Source organism: Ascaphus truei, chromosome 7 (genome assembly GCF_040206685.1).
Source record: "Ascaphus truei isolate aAscTru1 chromosome 7, aAscTru1.hap1, whole genome shotgun sequence".
Lineage (NCBI taxonomy): Eukaryota > Metazoa > Chordata > Amphibia > Anura > Ascaphidae > Ascaphus > Ascaphus truei.
The window spans coordinates 24,915,576-24,940,519 of NC_134489.1; the positions used below are offsets into that span (position 1 = coordinate 24,915,576).

At 49.1% G+C, this 24,944-nt stretch overlaps 1 protein-coding gene across 1 annotated transcript in view; it reads right to left on the minus strand.

Annotated features, from left to right (window-relative positions):
* COL6A2 (collagen type VI alpha 2 chain) overlaps positions 1-18,917 on the minus strand; it is a 37,308-nt gene extending 18,391 nt beyond the window's left edge. Inside the window, 20 exon segments of the mRNA XM_075607397.1 lie at positions 231-293; positions 385-432; positions 434-448; positions 661-749; position 3,963; positions 4,021-4,067; positions 4,070-4,082; positions 4,788-4,807; positions 4,810-4,849; positions 5,326-5,379; positions 6,611-6,655; positions 6,741-6,767; positions 7,068-7,094; positions 7,187-7,231; positions 7,350-7,403; positions 7,995-8,060; positions 12,681-12,701; positions 13,594-14,195; positions 15,277-15,389; positions 18,718-18,917. Coding sequence (XP_075463512.1) covers positions 231-293; positions 385-432; positions 434-448; positions 661-749; position 3,963; positions 4,021-4,067; positions 4,070-4,082; positions 4,788-4,807; positions 4,810-4,849; positions 5,326-5,379; positions 6,611-6,655; positions 6,741-6,767; positions 7,068-7,094; positions 7,187-7,231; positions 7,350-7,403; positions 7,995-8,060; positions 12,681-12,701; positions 13,594-14,195; positions 15,277-15,382 — 1,383 coding nt within the window. The 5' untranslated portion in view covers positions 15,383-15,389; positions 18,718-18,917.
* Positions 18,918-24,944: the final 6,027 nt, after the last annotated feature.

Below are 24,944 nucleotides of genomic sequence, written 5' to 3' on the forward strand. Positions count from 1 at the left end.
AATGGGGGGGTTAGAGGGAAAGAGCATGGGGGGGGGGGGGCAATTTGTATACTAGATACCTGGTGTAACCCAATCACCATCTTATCTATATACCAGTACATTACATATAGCCCATTTATGTGTGTGTGTGTGTATGTGTGTGTGTGTGTGTGTATGTGTGTCGCTGAGAGTCAGTGTCTTGTGTGCAACGTGGTGTCACTGAGTATTCTAGATGTCATTACTGTATTCACCTTTCCTCCTTTAATTCCAGCTTCTCCGGCGAGCCCCCGTGAACCCTCTGAGCCGGGATCTCCCTGCGGACAACACAATGTAACACAGCATAACACAACATAGCACAAAATACAACACAACACATGCTGAGCTTTTGGTCACTTTGTCACGTACCTTCTCTCCTTTAGTGCCATCACCTCCTGCAGGTCACTTATTGCCGGGGGTCCCCCCTGCGTCCCTGGGAGCATAGAGACAGTGTGAGAGGAGAGGCAGATGGGAGGGGGGGGGAGAGAAGGGAGGAGAGAGTGGAGGGGGGGGGGGGGTAGAGAAGGGAGGAGAGAGAGGAGGGGGGGGGGTTGAGACAGGGAAACATGAGGACCATGAGCATCAGACAAACAGCGAAAGACAGCCAGAATTAGGCAGAGTCTCTCTCTGTGCCGCGGTTCTTACCGGTTCTCCTTTTGGTCCCAGTGTCCCTGGGCCGCCTTTGCCACCTTTGACCCCCGGAGAACCTGGAGCTCCAATGTTTCCTGTGGCCCCTGAGAGGAGAGAGAAGGAAAGAGAGAGAAAGAGAGAGGAAAAAATTATAAGAGGGGAGAGAGGGGAGATGTAGAGAGAAGTGGAAAGGGAGAAAGGGAGAAGGGGAGAGAGGAAGATGAAGAGAGAGAGAAATAGCAATATTAGAAGAGGGGAGAGAGGGGAGAGGAGAGAGGGTAGAGAGGGAGGGGAGAGAGGGTAGAGAGGGAGAAATAGAGAGAGTGGGAGGTGGAGAGGAGGATAGAGACATCCGTGTGTCTAATCTCAGGATACGCTGTCTCTTACGCTCGTAATATTAATGTATAAGGATAACCATTTTGCATCCAGACCCTTCCTCATGTATACACAAACCCCCTCTTATGCACACACAGACCCCCCACATGTATAGGTTGACTCCCATGTATATTCTGTACACAGAGCCCCCTCATATACATTGTAAAAAAGAATCCACCCAGGTGAGCGGGAATGCACTGCAGGAATGCGGGAATGCAGTGCACTGCAGGAATGCGGGAATGCGGGAATGCAGTGCACTGCAGGAATGCGGGAATGCAGTGCACTGCAGGAATGCGGGAATGCAGTGCACTGCAGGAATGGGCTAAGATAGCAAAAAATGGTTTAAAAAATAAATTGAATGAAACTGCAGCATTGAGGAGTAGACGGGACACAAAGCCTCTGACGCGTTTCGTGCAAAAGGCACTTTATCAAAGTGGACTCTTGCGTTCTTCTCAAGGATGTCTTCTCTCTACCCCAGGCCTGCACAACTCGTAAAGCGAGAAGGGCCGAACTGCTCAAAGGAAAAAAAATTTGGGCCGCACGGGTAAAATCATCATCATCCTCATATCTCCCCCAGCACCTCTCATCATCATCCTCATATCTCCCCCAGAACCCCTCACTATCAAACTTTGCGATACTCCCCATCTATCTCTCATACCCCCATCTCTCCCCCTCACCCACACACATAATACTCCCCCTCCACATAAAACACACAATACCCCCTGCACACCACACACATCCCATCCCCCTGCACCTCACATCCTTCTCAACTCCTGCACCTCACATCATTCTCCCCCGTGCACCTCACATCATTCTCCCCCCTGCACCTCACATCATTCTCCCCCCTTGCACCTCCAATGACACCCCCTGCACCCCCAATCACCCCCTACACATCCAATGACCCTCCCATTCACCTCCAATCACCCCCCCTGCACCTCCAATCACCCCCCCCTGCACCTCCAATCACCCCCCCCTGCACCTCCAATCACCCCCTGCACCTCCAATCACCTCCTCTGCACTTCAAATCACCCCCCTGCACTTCAATTCACCCCCCTGCACTTCAAATCACCCCCCTGCACCTCCAATGCCCCCCCTAGACCTCCAATCACCCCCACCTTCACCTCCAATCACCCCCCTCCACCTCCAATGACCCCCCCATGCACCTCCAATGACCCCCCCTGCACCTCCAATGACCCCCCTGCACCTCCAATGACCCCCCCATGCACCTCCAATGACCCCCCCTGCACCTCCAATTACCCCCCCTGCACCTCCAATCACCCCCCCATGCACCTCCAATCACCCTCCTCTGCACCTCAAATCATCCTCCCCTGCACTTCAAATCACGCCCCCCCCTGCACTTAAAATCGCATCATCTCGCTCCCCCTGCACTTCCCTTCCTTCCCTTCCTTACCTTGGTTTGCGGTGGAGGAGGCGGCGGCGGCAGAGCAGGCAGGAGTGCACGCTCTAGCAAGCAGCAGGCAGGAAGTGCCTCAATGCTAGAGCGCGCTGCTACAATGCGAGGGGGAGAGCGAGTGACAGTGGGCTCTCAGGGGAGGGTGACAGCGGGCTCGCGGGGGAGGGTGACAGCGGGCTCGCGGGGAGGGTGACAGCGGGCTCGCGGGGGGGGGGGGCGCGGGAGTGGGGGTGGCAGTCCCGCCTTAAACCCTTCTCACTGACTGCCCCACACCTCTGGAATGCCCTTCCCCTTAGTACCCGACTAGCACCCTCTCTATCCACCTTTAAGCCCAACTCAAAACACACCTGCTTAAGGAAGCATATGAGATATGAGTACCTCTATGAGTGGTAGTTTTACACCACATACATAAAGCTTGGCCCCCTGCAGACGCACTAACAGAACTGCCTCCTACTGTCTCTGTACGTTCTCCCTACCTACCAATTAGACTGTAAGCTCTTCGGAGCAGGGACTCCTCTTCCTTAATGTTACTTTTATGTCTGAAGCACTTATTCCCATTATGTGTTATTTATATTATTTGTTATCTATATGATTGTTACATGTATTACTGCTGTGAAGCGCTACTGTATGTACAATAATGCGCTATATAAATAAAGATATACATACATATTAGCGAATACTTTTTCACATAGGCTCTGCAGCACTGATTTTGGACTTTACTGTTCCCTTTTTGTACCCCCTCATATACATACAGACCCCCCTCACGTATAGGGAGACTCCCCATGTACATTCTGTACACAGAGCCCCCTCATATACATACTGACCCCCATCTCATGTATACACAGACCCCCCTCACGTATAGGGAGACTCCCCATGTACATTCTGTACACAGAGCCCACTCATATACATACTGACCCCCATCTCATGTATACACAGACCCCTTCACGCACACATGGACCCCCTCATCTATATACAGACCTCCCACATGTATACACAAACTCCTCCTCATTGTACACACTGACCCCATCTCATGTACACACAGATCCCCTCATATACACACAGATCCCCCTCATATACACACAGATCCCCTCATATACACACAGATCCCCACATATACACACAGATCCCCACATATACACACAGATCCCTCATATACACACAGATCCCCTCATATACACACAGATCCCCTCATATAAACACAGACCCCCCTCATACACACACACACCGAACCCCTCATGTATACACAGATAACCCCCATGTACAGACTGACGCTCCTCATCTATATACAGACCTCCCTCATGTATACACAAACTCCTCCTCATATTTACAGACCCCATTTTGTGTACACACAGACCCCTCTCACGTATAGACATATCCCCCTGATGTATACACATATCTGGGCAATATATATACATACACCCCTCATGAAAACACAGTCCCCCTCATATACACAGAGATCTCCCCTGATGTACACACAGTTCCTCTCTCATGTACCCTTAGACCATGTACCTCCTATGTATACACAGACCCTCTCACATGTACACAAGGACCCCCATTCATGTACACACAGACACCTCCAGTGTTACCTTGTCTCCCTTTCCCCCGAAAGGCCCTGGGGGTCCGCTACTTCCGCCCGCCCGCCATCACCCTGAAAAAACACAGAACATGTGATTGATAATACATAACACGTGTACATATACCAATAAAACACACACATGCATATACATAGTCTAAACAAACACGTGTACACATATCTAACATAACACACGAGCATATACATAGAGTAACACACTCGTGTACATACTGGATACACAAGAGATACGGATACTGGGTTACATAGTTACATAGTAGATGAGGTTGAAAAAAGACTTCTGTCCATCAAGTTCAACCTATGCTAAATTTAGGGTTCATCTGCCACCTGAGCTGTGAGGGTGAACATGTGACTGACTGTGTGCACCTCAGCTGCAGGGTGACCCTGTGACTGGAACCCCAGCAAGTGGCCTGAGAGGTGGGGATGTAGGGATGGACATTTTTATCAGGAATACATATTTGTGGAGTGGGGAAATATACCATCACTCTGAGCTGAAGCTGGGATCCGAAGGTGCAATGCTGCACGGACTGCACACACCGTGTCCCATCACTGTGACATATACTCTCATTTCACTGATTATCTGGATTTATATTTTGTCACAATCAACATCTGGAAGATGCCTGCTGGATTGTGGGTAATCCTGTTTACAACACAGGCACATACACTCTATTATTGTCCACACAGCCAAACACACACACATACACACACACACACACACACACACACACACACACGTATAGACACATGCACACTCTTGCACACCTTTACACCGCGATCTCCGTCCTCCCTCTGTCTCCAGCGCCTCCTGGGTAACCATCAGGACCCTGAAACATGAAGAAACACAAAATGTACCCCATGCGAATATAGCTATCCCCTGATAACGTAACTACCTCATGCTAATACAACTACCCCCCTGATTCTGCTAACACAACTACCCCCTGCTGGCATAACTACCCCCTGCTGGCACAACTACCCACTGCTGGCACAACTACCCCCTGCTGACACAACTACCCCCTGCTGACACAACTACCCACTGCTGGCACAACTACCCCCTGCTGACACAACTACCCCCTGCTGACACAACTACCCCCTGCTACCACAACTACCCATCCCACAACTGCCACCGCTGCTAAACCATCACCATGCTAACACAATTGCCCCCCTTGATAACACAACTCCTCCTCCTGCTAATACAAACCACCCCTCCTTCTAAAACAACACCCGCCCCCGTTGCCACATCTACCCCTTACTCACACATTTCCCTGTCACTGTGGGCACACCTGCCTGGGTTATTCCTCACCTTATCTCCGGGGTCTCCCTTGCAGCCGGGAGCTCCAATGCGGCCTAATTTTCCCTGGGAAATAGAGAGAGCGTAAAGTGATTATTAGGAGAGGTGTGTGTGTATACAGTACATATGTGTATATACACGTGTGTATGCCAGGGTATATATGTGTATATACACTATATACGTGTATACCAGGGTATATATGTGTGAATATAAGTGTGTGTGTGTATACACTGTATGTCAGTATATATGTTAGTGCAGGGGTGCACAAACGTTTTTTGCTGCGCCCCCCCCAGCCTGCTCTCCGTTGTTGCGCCCCCCCCCCTTACCTCGCGCGGCGGTTGTGTGATGTCACGTGACCCGCGCATAATTTGATGTCACGTTACCATGGCAACAGTGATGTCACATGACCCCGCAGTGTCATTTGATGCCGCGTTGCCATGGTCACGTGTCCTGAAGCCGTCTGAATCTCGGTAAGTTAAGGTGGCAGAGGCCTTGCGCTGTCCCCCGGTATTTAATTTAAATGCCTCAGGGAATAGCGTGGGAGCTCTGCAACCGCCCGTGCCCCCCCCCAAAAAAATCTCACGCCCCCAGCCCCCCAGTTATGCGCACTGCTGTGTTAGTCAATGTGTGTATGTATGTCAGCGCATATTTGTGGGTTTGTGTATATATCAGTATGAGTATGTATTTCTGTTATACATCAGTGTATTTGTGTGTGTACAGTATACTGTATGTCGGCATATATATGTGTGTGCACATATCAAGTGTATATGTGTGTCAGTGTACAGTATATGAGTGTTTATGTCAGTGTATATAGATATATGTGTTTATGTCAGTGTATATAGATATACAGGCATAGCCCGCTATACGGACCTTCACTACGGACACTCGCGAGTACGGAAATATTTACAATAGCGCCGTAGTTGTGTGACGTGCTGATTCCCCTCGCCCAATTGGAAAACGCCAGCTCGCGCATGCGCCTGTGAGTAGACACCGGCACGTCCTGAACAGCAATACCGGCTCCCTACCTCTCCCCAAGTGAAAAAAGGCAGTGCTTCACTTTAAGTACATGTTCGCTTTACATACATGCTCTGGACCCATTGCGTACGTTAATACGGGGAATGCCTGTATGTGTGTTTATGTCAGTGTATATAGATGTGTGTGTATACAGATATCTGTGGGAATTTATGTGTGTTTATATATACGTAGAGATGCAAGTACGTGTGTGTATATATGTTCGTGTATATGGGAATGTGTGTATATGGACGTGTGTGTGACACAGGAGGAGATGTCTCTTCACCTTCTGTCCATCTGTTCCGTTCCTTCCAGCAAGTCCAGCTGCTCCCTGACAGACACAGAATGAATCATTATCGATCTGCACATCACATGCACTCGTAACACAGTGTGCGCGAGCAAGGAACGTGTCTTACCTTCCTGCCGTCCGCGCCGTAATCTCCCTGCGAGATACAAGAGGAGAGAGGTTACAGGGGTAGGGTCATGAAGGACATATAAGGGGACATCACTTGTGGGTGAGCATGGGAAGTCACTTGTAGGGGATGAGGGGACGTCACTTGAATGATGACAGGATGTCACTTGTCGGTGAAGCTGGGACGTCACTTGTGGGTGATGTCACTTGTTGGTGAGAACGGGAAGTCCCTTGTAGGTGATGAGGGGACATCACTTGGGGTTGATGAGGGGATGTAATTTGAGGGTGGTCAGGGTATGTCACTTGTGGCTGATGATAGGACTTCATTTACCTTTTCCCCTTTTAGCCCTGGAACACCCTAAAACACAAGACAGAGAAACATTAGGTCACACCTCCTGCGCTGAGCTGATGGATCTGATTGGCCGAGAGAATGTGTGGGATGGAACTTACCTTGGAACCAGGGTACCCAATGGGTCCTTCAATTCCTGGGTCCCCCTAAAAAAGAGACAGGAGAGTGACTGAGAAGGATGAGAAAGGGGAATTGCCAAGACATGATTCTTGTAATGTCACCAGGACACTGAATCCACGTGATGGTCACTCGTAGGACCCTCACCTGCCGTCCTTTCTGTCCCAAGGTTCCAGAGTCGCCCACGTTACCCTTTGCACCCTGAAAAAAGACAAACAGACTGAGGAGCTGATCCACAGACACTGGGATGTGACACAGTGAAGGTGAAACAACAGGACCTGCTATGGTTAGCGCAGACGCAGCACAGGAAACGCTACACAGTGGTACATAATGTCTATTAACATGGCACTTCATTTAGAGCACGTTACATGGTATCCACTGTATTTAAACGGCTTCCCATTTAAGTCTCCATCTTACATTGTATCAGCGCCTCTTTGGCTTTGTACAGCACTGAGTATGACGGCATTGGAACATGCGTGTGGGGTGAGGTGATGTGACGCTGACGCAAGAAGAAAACACAAACTAATCTGGGTGTTCCTCGAGGGGGGGGGGGGTCTACACTAGATTTTATAGAAGTTTCATACACAGAGAACAGATGAAAAATAACGGAGAGGGGGCTCAGAGTTTAATGTCACCTCGATACATCGGGGTCATTTTAATTGTGACCCCTTTTGGTTTTGACCTGGTTCTCTGGCATTGAGCAGCGTAGTGGGACGTTTGCGGCTACATACACATTTATCGCCAGCGGTGCCATAACTGACACTGTAGGATCCCATCCCCCCCAACTCGTACCTTTTGTCCTCTCTGTCCGGACAGACCCGGGGGACCGCCAATCTCCAGACAGCTCAGCTTGTAGCACTGGAAGAAGCACACACATTTATACATAGATACATTGGAGCAGGTGACGTGTATGGATCAGGGATGCCACCTCTACTGAAGGCCAACCCGGAGAAAAGGTCAAAATTCCCTTACGTGGTGTGGGGGCGCCTCCCGGCGTCCTGCTGAACCTCCCCCTCCAACTGCAGTGAACATGGCTGCGCAACGTCACGTGACGTCACGTCCCGTTGTCATGGCAACACGGCATCATTTGACGCAGCGTAGCCATGTTCACTGCAGTTGGAGGGGGAATTGCAGGAGAATGCCGGAGACGCCGTCGCACCACGACACACCCAGAGATTGACAGGCTAAACCCGTAGCCAAGAGGTAAGTGCCCGAAACCTGGAGTCTCCGGGTCAACCCTGGAGAGGTGGGAACCCTGGTATTGATTCATATAGATAAATAGGGAACAGGTGACGTGTATCCATACAAACATATAGGTAAGGCGCATGTGACGTATATTGATACATACAGATTATATCCACACATATATTAACAGACTAACCATTTAATGTATCTATCTTTATTTTGGGAAGTCATTGATCCTATTTGCAGGTCTCCCACCGTTAACATTGTATGCTTAGGATGTTATTCACCTGTCCAGTTCTATATGCTGCATCTGCCTGTGCTCAGTCCTCTCCCTATACCTGTCTACTCTTACCTTGTGTATGTACATAGCCCCTCCCTGGTTGTTGCTTAGCAACACTTTCCCCACCCTTTTCCTGTTCACTGTGAATCCATACTTCCTTTGGGGTATTTAAACGTGTGGCTCCCACCCAGCAGGCATGTTACCCCTGAAGAAGGTCCCCCTGGGGACCGAAACGTCGGGCATGTGTGTCCATTTTGGACCCAATAAACCACTTTTTGTGATTATCTCCTGTGCTGTGCCAGTAATTTGGATCTCTAGGGATCCTCACAGACGTTAACTATTAACCCTTTACCGTGCACCACACCTGCCTCTGCTGAGGCTTTTTTTTTCAGTGTGTGCTGCCATTCTCTTTATATTGATACATGCAGATAGATAAGGATCATGTGATGTGTATTGGTACATACAGATAGATAAGGATCATGCGATGTGTATTGGTACATACATAGATAAGGATCACGTGACACATGTATGTGTATATACAGATAGATAAGGAGCATGGGACATGTGTATGGTACATGCAGATATATAAGGATCATGTGACCCATGTATTTGTACATACAGATAGATAAGGATCATGTGACACATGTATTTGTATATACAGATAGATAAAGATCATGTGACATGTATTAGAACATATAGATAAGGATCACGTGACATGTGTATTGGTACAGGCAGATAGATAAGGATCACGTGACCCCTGCTGGCTGCACATCCCCTGCACACACTCCTCCTGGCTGCACATCCCCTGCACACACTCCTCCTGGCTGCAAATGCCCTGCACACACTCCTCCTGGCTTCACATGCCCTGCACACACTCCTCCTGGCTGCACTTCCCCTGCACACACTCCTCCTGGCTGCACATCCCCTGCACACACTCCTCCTGGCTGCACATCCCCTGCACACACTCCTCCTGGCTGCACATCCCCTGCACACACTCCTCCTGGCTGCACATGCCCTGCACACACTCCTCCTGGCTGCACATCCCCTGCACACACTCCTCCTGGCTGCACATCCCCTGCACACACTCCTCCTGGCTGCACATGCCCTGCACACACTCCTCCTGGCTGCACATCCCCTGCACACACTCCTCCTGGCTGCACATCCCCTGCACACACACCTCCTGGCTGCACATCCCCTGCACACACTCCTCCTGGCTGCACGTCTCCTGCACACACTCCTCCTGGCTGCACATCCCCTGCACACACTCCTCCTGGCTGCACATCCCCTGCACACACACCTCCTGGCTGCACATGCCCTGCACACACTCCTCCTGGCTGCACGTCTCCTGCACACACTCCTCCTGGCTGCACATCCCCTGCACACACTCCTCCTGGCTGCACGTGCCCTGCACACATTCCTCCTGGCTGCACATGCCCTGCACACACTCCTCCTGGCTGAACGTCTCCTGCACACACTCCTCCTGGCTGCACATGCCCTGCACACACCCCTCCTGGCTGCACATCCCCTGCACACACTCCTCCTGGCTGCACATCCCCTGCACACACTCCTCCTGGCTGCAAATGCCCTGCACACACTCCTCCTGGCTTCACATGCCCTGCACACACTCCTCCTGGCTGCACTTCCCCTGCACACACTCCTCCTGGCTGCACATCCCCTGCACACACTCCTCCTGGCTGCACATGCCCTGCACACACTCCTCCTGGCTGCACATCCCCTGCACACACTCCTCCTGGCTGCACATCCCCTGCACACACTCCTCCTGGCTGCACATGCCCTGCACACACTCCTCCTGGCTGCACATCCCCTGCACACACTCCTCCTGGCTGCACATCCCCTGCACACACACCTCCTGGCTGCACATCCCCTGCACACACTCCTCCTGGCTGCACGTCTCCTGCACACACTCCTCCTGGCTGCACATCCCCTGCACACACTCCTCCTGGCTGCACGTCTCCTGCACACACTCCTCCTGGCTGCACATGCCCTGCACACACTCCTCCTGGCTGAACGTCTCCTGCACACTCCTCCTGGCTGCACATGCCCTGCACACACCCCTCCTGGCTGCACATCCCCTGCACACACTCCTCCTGGCTGCACATCCCTGCACACACTCCTCCTGGCTGCAAATGCCCTGCACACACTCCTCCTGGCTTCACATGCCCTGCACACACTCCTCCTGGCTGCACTTCCCCTGCACACACTCCTCCTGGCTGCACATCCCCTGCACACACTCCTCCTGGCTGCACATGCCCTGCACACACTCCTCCTGGCTGCACATCCCCTGCACACACTCCTCCTGGCTGCACATCCCCTGCACACACTCCTCCTGGCTGCACATGCCCTGCACACACTCCTCCTGGCTGCACATCCCCTGCACACACTCCTCCTGGCTGCACATCCCCTGCACACACACCTCCTGGCTGCACATCCCCTGCACACACTCCTCCTGGCTGCACGTCTCCTGCACACACTCCTCCTGACTGCACATCCCCTGCACACACTCCTCCTGGCTGCACGTCTCCTGCACACACTCCTCCTGGCTGCACATCCCCTGCACACACTCCTCCTGGCTGCACATCCCCTGCACACACTCCTCCTGGCTGCACGTGCCCTGCACACATTCCTCCTGGCTGCACATGCCCTGCACACACTCCTCCTGGCTGAACGTCTCCTGCACACACTCCTCCTGGCTGCACATGCCCTGCACACACTCCTCCTGGCTGCACATGCCCTGCACACACTCCTCCTGGCTGCACATGCCCTGCACACACTCCTCCTGGCTGCACATCCCCTGCACACACTCCTCCTGGCTGCACATGCCCTGCACACACTCCTCCTGGCTGCACATCCCTTGCACACACTCCTCCTGGCTGCACATGCCCTGCACACACTCCTCCTGGCTGCACTTCCCCTGCACACACTCCTCCTGGCTGCACATCCCTTGCACACACTCCTCCTGGCTGCACATGCCCTGCACACACTCCTCCTGGCTGCACTTCCCCTGCACACACTCCTCCTGGCTGCACATGCCCTGCACACACTCCTCCTGGCTGCACTTCCCCTGCACACACTCCTCCTGGCTGCACATCCCCTGCACACACTCCTCCTGGCTGCACATCCCCTGCACACACTCCTCCTGGCTGCACATGCCCTGCACACACTCCTCCTGGCTGCACGTCTCCTGCACACACTCCTCCTGGCTGCACATCCCCTGCACACACTCCTCCTGGCTGCACATCCCCTGCACACACTCCTCCTGGCTGCACATCCCCTGCACACTCCTCCTGGCTGCACATGCCCTGCACACACTCCTCCTGGCTGCACATCCCCTGCACACACTCCTCCTGGCTGCACATGCCCTGCACATACTCCTCCTAGCTGCACGTCCCCTGCACACACTCCTCCTGGCTGCACATCCCCTGCACACACTCCTCCTGGCTGCACATTCCCTGCACACACTCCTCCTGGCTGCACATGCCCTGCACACACTCCTCCTGGCTGCACATCCCCTGCACACACTCCTCCTGGCTGCACATCCCCTGCACACACTCCTCCTGGCTGCACATGCCCTGCACACACTCCTCCTGGCTGCACATCCCCTGCACACACTCCTCCTGGCTGCACATGCCCTGCACACACTCCTCCTGGCTGCACATCCCCTGCACACACTCCTCCTGGCTGCACATGCCCTGCACACACTCCTCCTGGCTGCACATGCCCTGCACACACTCCTCCTGGCTGCACATCCCCTGCACACACTCCTCTGCCTTTTACTTCCATTCTCTGGCTCCTCCCGTCTCTTCTGAGTAATATTTATCTGCACCTCTGCTCTCTCTGCTCGGGGCTGTTATGTGCCCACTCGCTCCCCACCCATAAACAATTGTAAATAATAGAGGATTACAACACAAATGGCTACCACTGGTGCATCCCATTGCTCACTGTGTTTACCCCTGTGTCGTGCACACATTGTATCAGATGCTGGATATACTCACCTCTCCGTAAGCTTCGTGTTTCTGTCAGGAAGACACAAAAATCCAGTTATATTCCTCAATATCAATTATCAATTAATCGGTTATCAGTGTGCGTGACAATGACAGATAACCCTGTGTGTTTGTGCCATGACAGACCCCCAGTGTGTGTGTGACCCTGACAGATCCCCCTGTATGTGCGTTAGACACTGGCAGATCCGTGTGTGTGTGTGTGTGTGTGTGTGTGTGTGTGTGTGTGTGTGTGTGACACTGACAGATCCTCCTGTGTGTGACATTGACAGATCCCTGTGTGTGACACTGAAAGATCCCCCTTTGTGTGTGACACTTAAAGATCCCCCTGTGTGTGTGACACTGACAGGTCCCACTGTGTGTCTGACACTGACAGATCCCCCTGTCTGTTAAACTGACAGGTCCCACTGGGTCTGTGACAATGTTAGATCCCACTGGATATGTGACAATGATAGATCCCGCTGGGTCTGTGACAATGACAGGACACCCTGTGCGTGTGACACTGACAGATCCCCCTGTATGTGTGTGAGACACTGAAAGAACCCCCTGTGAGGCAAATGTTCTGTCCGTGTGTGACATTAGCAGATACTTCCATGTGCGCTTCACATATTCTGTTTCATGTTTGCCACTAACAGATCCTCTCATGTTCTGTTTCCGTGTAACAGCAAACAATCCTTTATTGTATGTGTCGTGTTCTATTCCCATGTGGCACTAGTCAATGCTCCTGTGCGCTTGTTACATGTTACTTTCCAGTGCAACACTAGAAGATCCTTTTCTATGTCACACGTTCTATCCCATGACACTAGATATTCACATGTGCATGCCGCGTGTTCTGTCCCCATGTAACACTAGTGGATCCTCCCATGTGTGTGTCACATGTTATGTCCCAATGCGCCAATCTCTTTACCATGACTTGGATGATTTTATCGATGGTCTTCTCGTTTATCTCAGTCTGATCGTCCGCGTTAGTCACCGCGTACGCGTTCCGGAACAGCTCGTGCGGCAGGTTGGCGATCTCCCGGAGTCCGGACTCATACACGTCACGACTGGCAGCCACGGAGAACAGCTTGATGCCGGCATCCCGCGCCCGCTCCGCCTGCATCTTCATCCCCCCGCAGGGGCTGCCCGTCACATGTCCATCTGTGATTACCACCGCAAAGTTGATGGCGCCGTCCCCCTGGCTCTGGATCTGCGCGGTCATGTTGGAGATAGCGCAGTCGGTGAAGGTACCGCGTCCGATGTACTGAATGGCACGCATTTTCGAGATGTAGTCATTCTTGTTGGTGGTGAGCGGGCTGTATATCTGGACCACGTCTGAATAGTGCAGACCGCCATACTGCCAGCTCAGCAACACCTGGTCCAGATAGGCAGCGTCCTCCAACTTCCCCAGGAAGGCCGGGATGAAGCGCTTCATGTGGTCCAGCAAGCTCTGGATCGGGGCTGTCTGCAGAATGATGCTCTCGGACGTGTCAATGATGAAGTACACATTGATCGGACACTTGATCTTGTCTGCAGGGAGACCACACGTAATGTGTCCATGAGAGAGGGCAGGAGGTCATATTTGGCGAGAGTACATATGAAAACATGCACAATACACAACATATCCATGTACAGAGAGTGGGCAATGTGTCACATGTGGGGAGAGGGGATATATGAGAACACGCAATGTGTCTGTCTAAAGGTCATACATGGAGAGGGGATGTGAGGACACACAATGTAGCCTTGTACATACAAATATGTAAAGTTACACTAGCTATGAGGGGACACATGGGAAGCTGCCATTGAGCCCTAAGCTAAGGGCCTTCATGACCGGTAGGCCAGGCTCCCCTCACCTCCGCGTCGGCTCCCTGGCCTCTCTCCCTGCCCCTCCTCCCACCTTCAGGTGACGCGGGTGTCGCACGGTCAATGGGGGGGAAAGGAGGGGAGGGAGGCTATGTAGTTCGGCTGGCAGGACACGTGGTCAGTCCGCCCCCGGCCAGCAATTCCCGCCGACCTCTCCCTTTGTGCGTATATTGGTAATGATGTGGTTATTACAGTTTGAAGTTTATTTAAAACAAAAAACAAAAATCGCAAATCAGAAATATGAGACTAAGGACTGAAGGAGGGGAGGTAGGTCTGTGTTTTTTTGTTATCCCTACGGGGGGTCGAAGTGTTGAGACGTTTGTTGCCTCTGTCGCGGCGGCAGCTGGGGGGTAAGTGTGCCAGAGGGGCTGGGAGTGGCGCGTGGGCGGGGCTCATTTAAACGCGAGTTCCGGGAGCCCGCGTCAATGGGCCGGGTCATGTGGGCTCGGCTTGGGTGTCACGGGTCATCTGTTCAAGGACCTTTGACCTTTCATCCTTTGAGCGAGCGCTCTGGCAGGGGTATAAAAAGCCGCAGCCTTGCACCTCCAGGCCTTGTCTTGTCGTTACATGTGTGTTATTTATGTGGGGTTCTGGGTAGTTGGGGTGGAGAGAAGTTCCCTAGCAGTCTCCCAGGCCGGAGCACAGAGACTTCCACCATAGTAACTGCAGACAGAGACCAGCCCCTGGTCACTAGTGTTGTTTGCATGTTGTGTGTCTGTGACTCCTTTTGTACATGTGGGCGTGTTACCTGAGCACGGAGAGCTTGTTAAACTTGATGTGACATCAACATCCTGAGCTGAGAGGGAACCAATCAGAGCGCAGAGCAGTGAGCACAGCACGAGGAGCCGCGCCATGATAACCCTGGAGAGAGACACACACCAGTGAGACACATACTACACAACGTGAGACACACAAAAAGTCAGACACACACCACACATTCTGAGACATCTCTCAGACTTAGAACTGAACTGGTACCGTATACATTTACTCTCATCGGCAGGCAGAGAAAACACAACAAGATGATTACACTATCTGTCTGTGACAGGGGTCAGTCTGTGACAGGTGAGGTGACCGTGTCTGTGACATGTGTCAATCTATGACAGGGGTCAGTCTATGACAGGGGTCAGTGTCTATAAAAGGTGACCGTGTCTGTGACAGTGTCTGTAACACGTGACCACATATTTGTGACATGTGTCAGTCTGTGACAGGTGACGTGACGTGTCTGTGACAGTGTCTATAACATGTGACCACATATTTGTGACATGTGTCAGTCTGTGACAGGTGAGGTGACGTGTCTGTGACAGTGTCTATAACACGTGACCATGTATTTGTGACGTGTCAGTCTGTGACAGTTGAGGTGACATGTATGTGACAGTGTCTGTAAAACGTTACCACGTATTTGTGACGTGTGTGTCTGTGACAGTGTCTGTAACACGTGACCACGTATTTGTGACGTGTGTCAGTCTGTGACATGTGAGGGGACGTGTCTGTGGCAGTGTCTATAACATGTGACCACGTATTTGTGACGTGTCAGTCTGTGACAGGTGAGGTGACGTGTCTGTGACCGTGTCTGTAACACATGACCACGTATTTGTGATGTGTCAGTCTGTGACAGGTGAGGTGACGTGTCTGTGACCGTGTCTGTAACACATGACCACGTATTTGAGACATGTGTCAGTCTGTGACAGGTGAGGTGACGTGTCTGTGACAGTGTCTTTAACACGTGACCATGTATTTGTGACAGGTGTCAGTCTGTGACAGGTGAGGGGACGTGTCTGTGACAGTGTCTATAACACGTGACTATGTATTTGTGACAGGTGTCAGTGTCTGTGAAAGGTGAGGTGACCTGTCTGTGACAGTGTCTGTGACACGTGACCGTATGATTTGTGACAGGGGTCAGAGTCGGTGACAGGTGACAGTGTAACAAGTGGCTGTGTCTGTGACAGGTGAAGTTACCGTGACAGGTGTGGTGACCGTGTCTATGACAGGTGATGAGGTGACTGTGTCTGTTACAGATGACTGTCCAAACGAAAACATGTCACATAAGGCCAAAATCAAGTATTACATACTGTATGTAAAATGAGCAAGAAGCTGGTAAAAAAACAAACTTCTGACAAATTATTTCTGTTCAAGATTTAAAAATGTAACAATGTGTAACCCCTGAAACAAGCAGAATAACGTGCAGAAGATCTGACCTCGGTGAACTTCTTTCTTTTCTTCTTTATATTCAGCTTTGAGGGGTTTCTTGGGCAATAATATTGTGCTCGGTTTATCTTTATTTCTATAAGTCTAGTTAGATGGATACATTATATTTCTGATACACTTTGTGGGTAACATCCCCACATGTGCTGCACATACAGTACACTTCATGTAATATCACAATACAATCAGAGATGTGTATATATTCTGATAATACGCTGTGACAGCATTGCTACACTCACCGGCAGTGACAGGTTTAAGGCTATTTGTTCCCAAACATTTCAGGCTTCTTACAATTTGTTACTATCCCACACCGGAGAGTAGCACCCTCTGTCTGTCAGTATATTACATACACACATAAGCAACCACACAAACACCCGCACACACACATATTTATTCACACAGATACATATAGATACATGTTCATGCACGCACACTCAAGCTCACATACACACACACACACACACACACACACACACACACACACACACACACACACACACACACACACACACACACACACACACACACACACAGATTTATGCATACAGTTACACACATGTACATGCACACATACAAGCACACACATTTATGCACACAGATACACACACATACACTATCGGGCACACACACAGACACACACCGCTTTTTGTGTCTTGTAGTTCCACATTCCCTCCCTCCTCTGATCTTAGATACTCTGCCCTTCATACAATGCGGTACATAGATTACTCATCTCAAATGCTTCTGGGACCAAAGGAAAAGGTTTCATATCATACATTTTTGGGTTAAAATCTCTCTAATCTCAGATATCTTGACCTCCCCCCATTGCATCTCACACCGTGTGAGCCTAAGGCCGTGCTTATAGTGCGCGTGATGGCGACGCGACGGATGACGTAACCCGTCGCCGTCGCCACCCGCGAAAGTTATAATTTAACTTTCGGCGACGTCGCTGGTGACCTGGCCATTGATTGGTTCAGAGGCTGTCACATGTGGCGACAGCCTCTGAAAAATCACATTTCATCGGCTTCCAAATTTTTGGTCGCCGCCGTTGCTCCGTCACGCTTACTATAAAAGCTTGCGACGGCGCCAATGCTTTTGTTTTCAGGCGACGTCATGTCGTCGTCTCCGGCACTATAACCGCAGCCAGTAACACGGCCCCTCTAGCAATAGCAGCACAGTCTGCAGGGGAGTCTGGGGCAACAAGACTCCCCACTGCCCAGACCCCCAAACCTCTTCCTGTCCCTGACACCCCAGTGTCACACTTGGGACAAGACCTGCAGGGCGTCTGTAGGAACCAGTCACGGTGTGGATGTTGAGACATTTTTCTGTGTCCTATATGTATGTAGCGCCATCCATGTACTTAGCGTGTCACAGCAGTACTACACGTGACATAATAGTATAACACATACTGGGAAGAAGCGCTTGAGATATAAAACTAACATTAGGAAAATGAGTCCCTGCCCCGAAGAGCTTACAGTCTAAGTGGCGAGTGGGAAGACCTTACAGGGACAGCTATCTGTATTGTCTTTGATGTATAAACACGTTTGAGCAGATTGATGGAGTTTTTAACCACAACTAAGTTACTTTATTAAGAGAAACACACGAATCGCTGGCACATTCATCATCGTCTCAGGAGCACATTTATCAGACATGTATTTTCTTTCCCTTTTTATCCTTTGGTGCTGACTTTGTGTACTTAAAAAGACCTCAAAACATTAAACACGTCACTATGAAGACCTGTCATTGGCATAGGGAACGCTTATACCTGGATATAAAGGGTCTGTGCTATCAAAACTTGACTGGTGCAACAACAAAAAAACAGCAAAAGATTTATCACGTCAAAGCAACTGGACTTTTCCCTCTAAATAAATCTGGTGCTGTTTTATGTAAAAGTTTTGCAAGGCACCCTTGATGAAGAGACCGTACTAAAACTTAATTTTTTTTGTGAAACCCCAAAAATGTAACATCTGAAGAAAAAAAAAAAACTTACCTGTAACAAGGGAAATAAACTCAAATTCTTCAGATGAAAATGCAGCTTCTATTGTGTCAGGTGCTGTCTGGGTTTGGGCATCCTCCGAGGGGAAGGAGAAGGCTCTGTCTTGGTAGGATGGGACCTTCTTCCAGGGAGAGAGGTATCTGCTCCCTACACCCTTATCCTGCTCTCTGCAAACTGTCTGCCCACTTTGGATCTCCGCCTTCCCAAAACGCTGCATGTTATCTGCAGGTGCAGTACCCTGGGTAAACACAAGGAGGAGCTGTACACCCACTGTGGGACTTTGGATGTAAACTTCCTAATTCCAAAGAAACGGGAATGATTTCAATGAATTTGGGTCCGAATCATTCATTATTTTTGGTCCGCGATGTGCTGTTACAGTATCTATTCATTTAAAAAATATCCTTTCATGGACCAACATGAGAAGTCTTCACAGACAACATTATACTGTTCAGAACCTCCCAAACCTCAAAAGTCTCTTCTTCATGTCACTGTTGCTGTACTTATCCTAACTCAGATACACAGAGCTCTGTTATTGACTTAATGACGCGCTAACTTCAGTTAAAGTGCCGTTAAGTGCTAACGGGGAACTTCAAAGCTCTATAACGCAGTGTTAGGCCGAGGCCATGCTAGGTGCGCTCGCCCTGGAGCGCGTGACTTCCCGCGCGCCTGCCGAGGAGATGGTTTGTGGCCTATTGGCGTGTCGGAGGCGTGCCCATGACATCACATGAGCGGTTCGCCCTCATTGGCTGAACTGCGCACGTGACCCGGCCATCGAACGACAGAATCAAAAGATTTGGTCTGCTCGGCGTGGTCGCGCTTCGCCGCACGCTCTATGGCCTGCCTCATAGAACCACGCACTTTTGTTCACGCTGTGCGGTCGCGCTAATCATGGGCGCGGCCTGAGGTGTCGTTGCTAATGATATGCAAAAGAGGCGTTCCCTCTCACAACGCATATCCGCAGAGGCCCGTTAAAGGTAACGCAGGGATTTAACGAGTCGTTAGTTAGGTCAGAGCTAAAACTTGGCGTTACTCCCACCCACACTCTGAATTGGATCTTTCACCGGGTCGGGATGGGTGAAGGACCACAGTTAGGTATGATTAAACTAAAAGAATAAAAGTCACTTCTTACCATGCTCCTTCCGGACAGTACTGTATATTGTGGTACTTTCTCAAATCGGAACTTGTTGGTGCTGGCTATAAGGAATATTCCGGGGTCTCCCCTCCGCCATCAACAGCGATCCTCGGAAGCAAATCTCCTCTCATTCGCCGCACTGTCCAATCACGAGTCACTTAAACTGGATCTGTGAACATTTACTTTGCAGAATTCATACTCAAACACACAACGTTTCGAGGGTGGGGGGGGGGTCTTCCTCAGGTAATATATATTTACATCTCACACTCGAGGAAGGAGGTTCCCTCGAAACGTTGTGTGTTTGTGAATTCTGCGAAATAGAAGTTTACGAGTGACCCTGGACTGGACAGTGCGGCGAACGAGAGGATATTGGCTTCTTCTCATTTAAGTATCATATTGTTATTTACACTGTGCTCCCCCTCTACTGTCTTCTCCTTTTTTTTATATACTATAATTAAATACCTATTCGGGGTCTGAATGGAAGTAAAGCCACCTTTGGATAAAACGCCCTGGTATTTGCAGCTAACGTGACGCAGCGCTAACGTCACATGGCTTTCAGCCTGTGCTATTGTGATCACTAACAGCCGTGGCTTTTGCATATTTTTAGCTTCCTGGATTCACGTTAATTTCCTGGGAATGTAACGCCCATTACGGATTGTGATAACAGTATGTTAGCCCTGTGTTACCGAAGCATTGTGGACTTGCCCACAGTATTTGCGAGGATATTAGCATAGGGTTATTTAAAAGCAATAAACAGCACCAGATTCATGAAATTAAATTAACACTATGGCGCCTCATTGGATTTTTTAGATGCTAAATCTGGTGTTGTTTTTTTATGCAACTGTTTTGCAGATAGAAGACTCTGATTAAGGGACTCCAGAGACACATATGCATACACGCACACACGTGCACACACGTAGGCATACACACGTATACATAGGCGTACACACACACACACACACACATATCTTTGTACAACTATGTATACATATTAGTGCAGAGCAATGTATTCCAGGCAGTGTTCCCTTCGTGCCAGGCGAGTTTTACACCGCGTTACCGTCTGTGATGCTGTGCGGGAGGTGTTAACTAAAGTTTTGAGGCCCTCCAGAGAAGCCAAACTGCTTATCTTATCTTAATCTCCAAAAAGAATCATCAGCTCCTGCACATTGCATGGCTTCCCATGATGCATAGCAGGGGTAATGTTACCACACACCCCACAATGCACTGCTCATGGCCCACTCCGGCTCCTCTCAGGCAGGGAAGGGTTAACATTTTCCTGTTTCTGGCTTTTTTTCCCATTTCAAATTAAAACCACTTGGAAGAGAATCTTGTGTTTTATTTTTCAGTCACCAAGAGAAACCAGAGGGGGGAGAAAACCCTCTGACATTTGGTTTCCATTAGAAGCGGCAGATCCCAGCGTGGGGAGCAGCCAGTCATTACTCACAATGTGCAGTCTGTCTGGGGACCCCCTCCCCTCAGGACTGTGCTGACTCACAGACTGAGGGGATGGGAAGTGAGGGGGCTACAGCTGTAGCCCCCCAAAACTGCACTGAGAACCCCAGTGGAGCAAACTTTGGTCTAAAATCTGCGAGCTCTCCTAGTTTGAACAGTAGTGAGCTCACTATTGATGGTCCCTAAACGTATCTGAGGTTTATATGTGTCTGAGTTGGGGCCCCCCTGAACCACACACCCCCCTCCCAAAACTTTCCTCTCTCACTCTTCTCTTATTTCTGGTGACTGCTCCTTATCTAAAGTCAGTGCATGGAAACACAGGGCTTGCAGGACTGTGGCTAGAGAGGAGAGGATAGGGGTGGGGGGAGAGAGGGGGGTGGGGGGAGAGAGGGGGGTGGGGGGAGAGAGGGGTGGGGGGGGAGAGAGGGGTGGGGGGGAGAGAGGGGTGTGGGGGGGAGGGGTGGGGTGGGGGGGAGAGAGGGGAGGGATGGGGGGGAGAGGAGGTGTCCTCCATCGACTGGACCCAGCCATGAGGCAACACGGAGCACAGGAGGGGAAGGATGGAGCTAGAGCAAGGAGAGGGTGGTAAACCCCCAAAGTCCATTCGACCCCTTCCCACTAACCCCTTTGCCTGCACACCGAGATGAGTCACTGGGCAGGGGTGGTCGGGCCCAGTTTCTGCGGTGAAATCTTTCCCTTGAGCTGTAATCTCAGTCTGATCTAATGTGTGCAGCAGGGCCCTGCGTGCTCTGTACATGGCCCAACATGCGTGTAAGGGCAGCTTCACATGCGAGGGTCAGGGAAGAGGTTCTCAAGCAATTCAATGGAGATTCTTGGTGTGTGATGGTCGATGGGGGGGGGGGGGGTGTGGGTGCGGGGGCTGGGTATGGGGGAATGGGGAGGGGCTGTGGGGGACGGGGTTAATGTAGCCCCACAGGATTCCAATAAATACACAACTTTGTTGGCCCAGATCAGGAGACTGTTTTATTATTTCCTGGGTTGATGTTTATCAGGTTTGGGGCTGTGAGCTGCAGGAATCAGAGCTTCAGTGTACCCCCCCCCCCCCCCAACACACACACCCCTCTCCCCCCCCCCATATGCACCTTTAACCTTTCCATGTTAATATTTGGGAGTAAATGTAAATATTTGGGAGCCGCTCAGATGTAATCTGAGTATAATCGACCACCCGGAGAAACCCCACAGAGCACCGTGTACATATAAAACCACACTCATACACACACAACTGCACACACACAGACACAGACACACAGAGTGTACAGTATGTAACACGCTGTGAATGGAACACAACATGAATGTAACACACAGTGAATATAACACACAATCAATGTAACACGCAGTGAATGTAATACACATTCAATGTAACACACATTCAATGTAACACACATTCAATGTAACACGCAGTGAATGTAACACGCAGTGAATATAACACACATTCAATGTAACACGCAGTGAATGTAATACACATTCAATGTAACACACATTCAATGTAACACACATTCAATGTAACACGCAGTGAATGTAACACGCAGTGAATATAACACACATTCAATGTAACACGCAGTGAATGTAACACACATTCAATGTAACACACAATCAATGTAACACGCAGTGAATATAACACACATTCAATGTAACACGCAGTGAATATAACACACATTCAATGTAACACGCAGTGAATGTAACACGCAGTGAATGTAACACACAATGTAATGCGCAGTGAATGTAACACACAAAATGTATGTAATACAGTGAATGTAAAACGCAAAGAATGTAACAAACGAATGAACGTAACACGCAATGAATGTAACGCAATGAATGTAACACAATTAATGTACAGCAATGAATGTAACACAATGAATGTACCGCAATTAATGTAACGCAATGAATGTAACACAATTAATGTACCGCAATTAATGTAACGCAATGAATGTAACACAATTAATGTACCGCAATGAATGTAATGCAATGAATGTACCGCAATGAATGTAACGCAATGAATGTAACACACAAATGAATGTAACATAATGAATGTAACACAATGAATGTAACACAATTAATGTACTGCAATGAATGTAACACAATGAATGTAACACAATGAATTTAACACAATTAATGTACAGCAATGAATGTAACACAATGAATGTACCGCAATTAATGTACCGCAATGAATGTAACACAATTAATGTACCGCAATGAATGTAACGCAATGAATGTACCGCAATGAATGTAACGCAATGAATGTAACACAATTAATGTACCGCAATGAATGTAACGCAATGAATGTAACGCAATGAATGTAACACACAAATGAATGTAACATAATGAATGTAACACACTGAATGTAACACAATTAATGTACCGCAATGAATGTAACGCAATGAATGTAACACAGAAATGAATGTAACATAATGAATGTAACACAATGAATGTAACACAATGAATGTACCGCAAGGAAATGTACCGCAATGAATGTAACACAATTATTGTACCGCAATGAATGTAACGCAATGAATGTAACACAATTATTGTACCGCAATGAATGTAACGCAATTAATGTACCGCAATGAATGTAACACACAAATGAATGTAACATAATGAATGTAACACAATGAATGTAACACAATGAATGTACCGCAATGAATGTAACGCAATGAATGTAACGCAATGAATGTAATGCAAATGAATGTAACGCAATGAAGGTAACGCAATGAATGTAACGCAAATTAATGTAACGCAATGAATGTAACACAATAAATGTAACACAATGAATGTAATGCAATGAATGTAACACACATTAATGTAACACACAACTAATGTAACACGCAGTGAATGTAACACACACGTTCGGCCTACAGACTCTGAGGTTAAAAGTCAAGTCGTACAAAATAAAATAAGGTGCTGGGTCTTTTACTTAAATTGCAAAAGTGCAAATCGAAGCACTATCACCCAGAAACTACACATGATCGGAGTTTCCATGTGGTGTGTATGTATGTACGTACGTACGTATGTATGTATGTATGTACGTATGTATGTATGTATGTATGCATGTATGTATGTATGTACGTATGTATGTATGTATGTATGTATGTATGTATGTATGTATGTACGTATGTATGTATGTATGTACGTATGTATGTATGTATGTATGTATGTACGTATGTATGTACGTATGTATGTATGTATGTATGTATGTACGTATGTATGTATGTATGTATGTATGTATGTATGCATGTATGTATGTACGTATGTACGTATGTATGTACGTATGTACGTATGTACGTATGTATGTATGTATGTATGTACGTATGTATGTATGTATGTACGTATGTACGTATGTACGTACGTATGTACGTATGTATGTATGTATGTATGTACGTATGTACGTATGTATGTATGTATGTATGTATGCATGTATGTATGTACGTATGTACGTATGTATGTACGTATGTATGTACGTATGTATGTATGTACGTATGTACGTATGTACGTATGTATGTATGTACGTATGTATGTATGTATGTATGCATGTATGCATGTACGTATGTACGTATGTATGTATGTATGTATGTATGTATGCATGTATGTATGTATGTATGCATGTATGTATGTATGTATG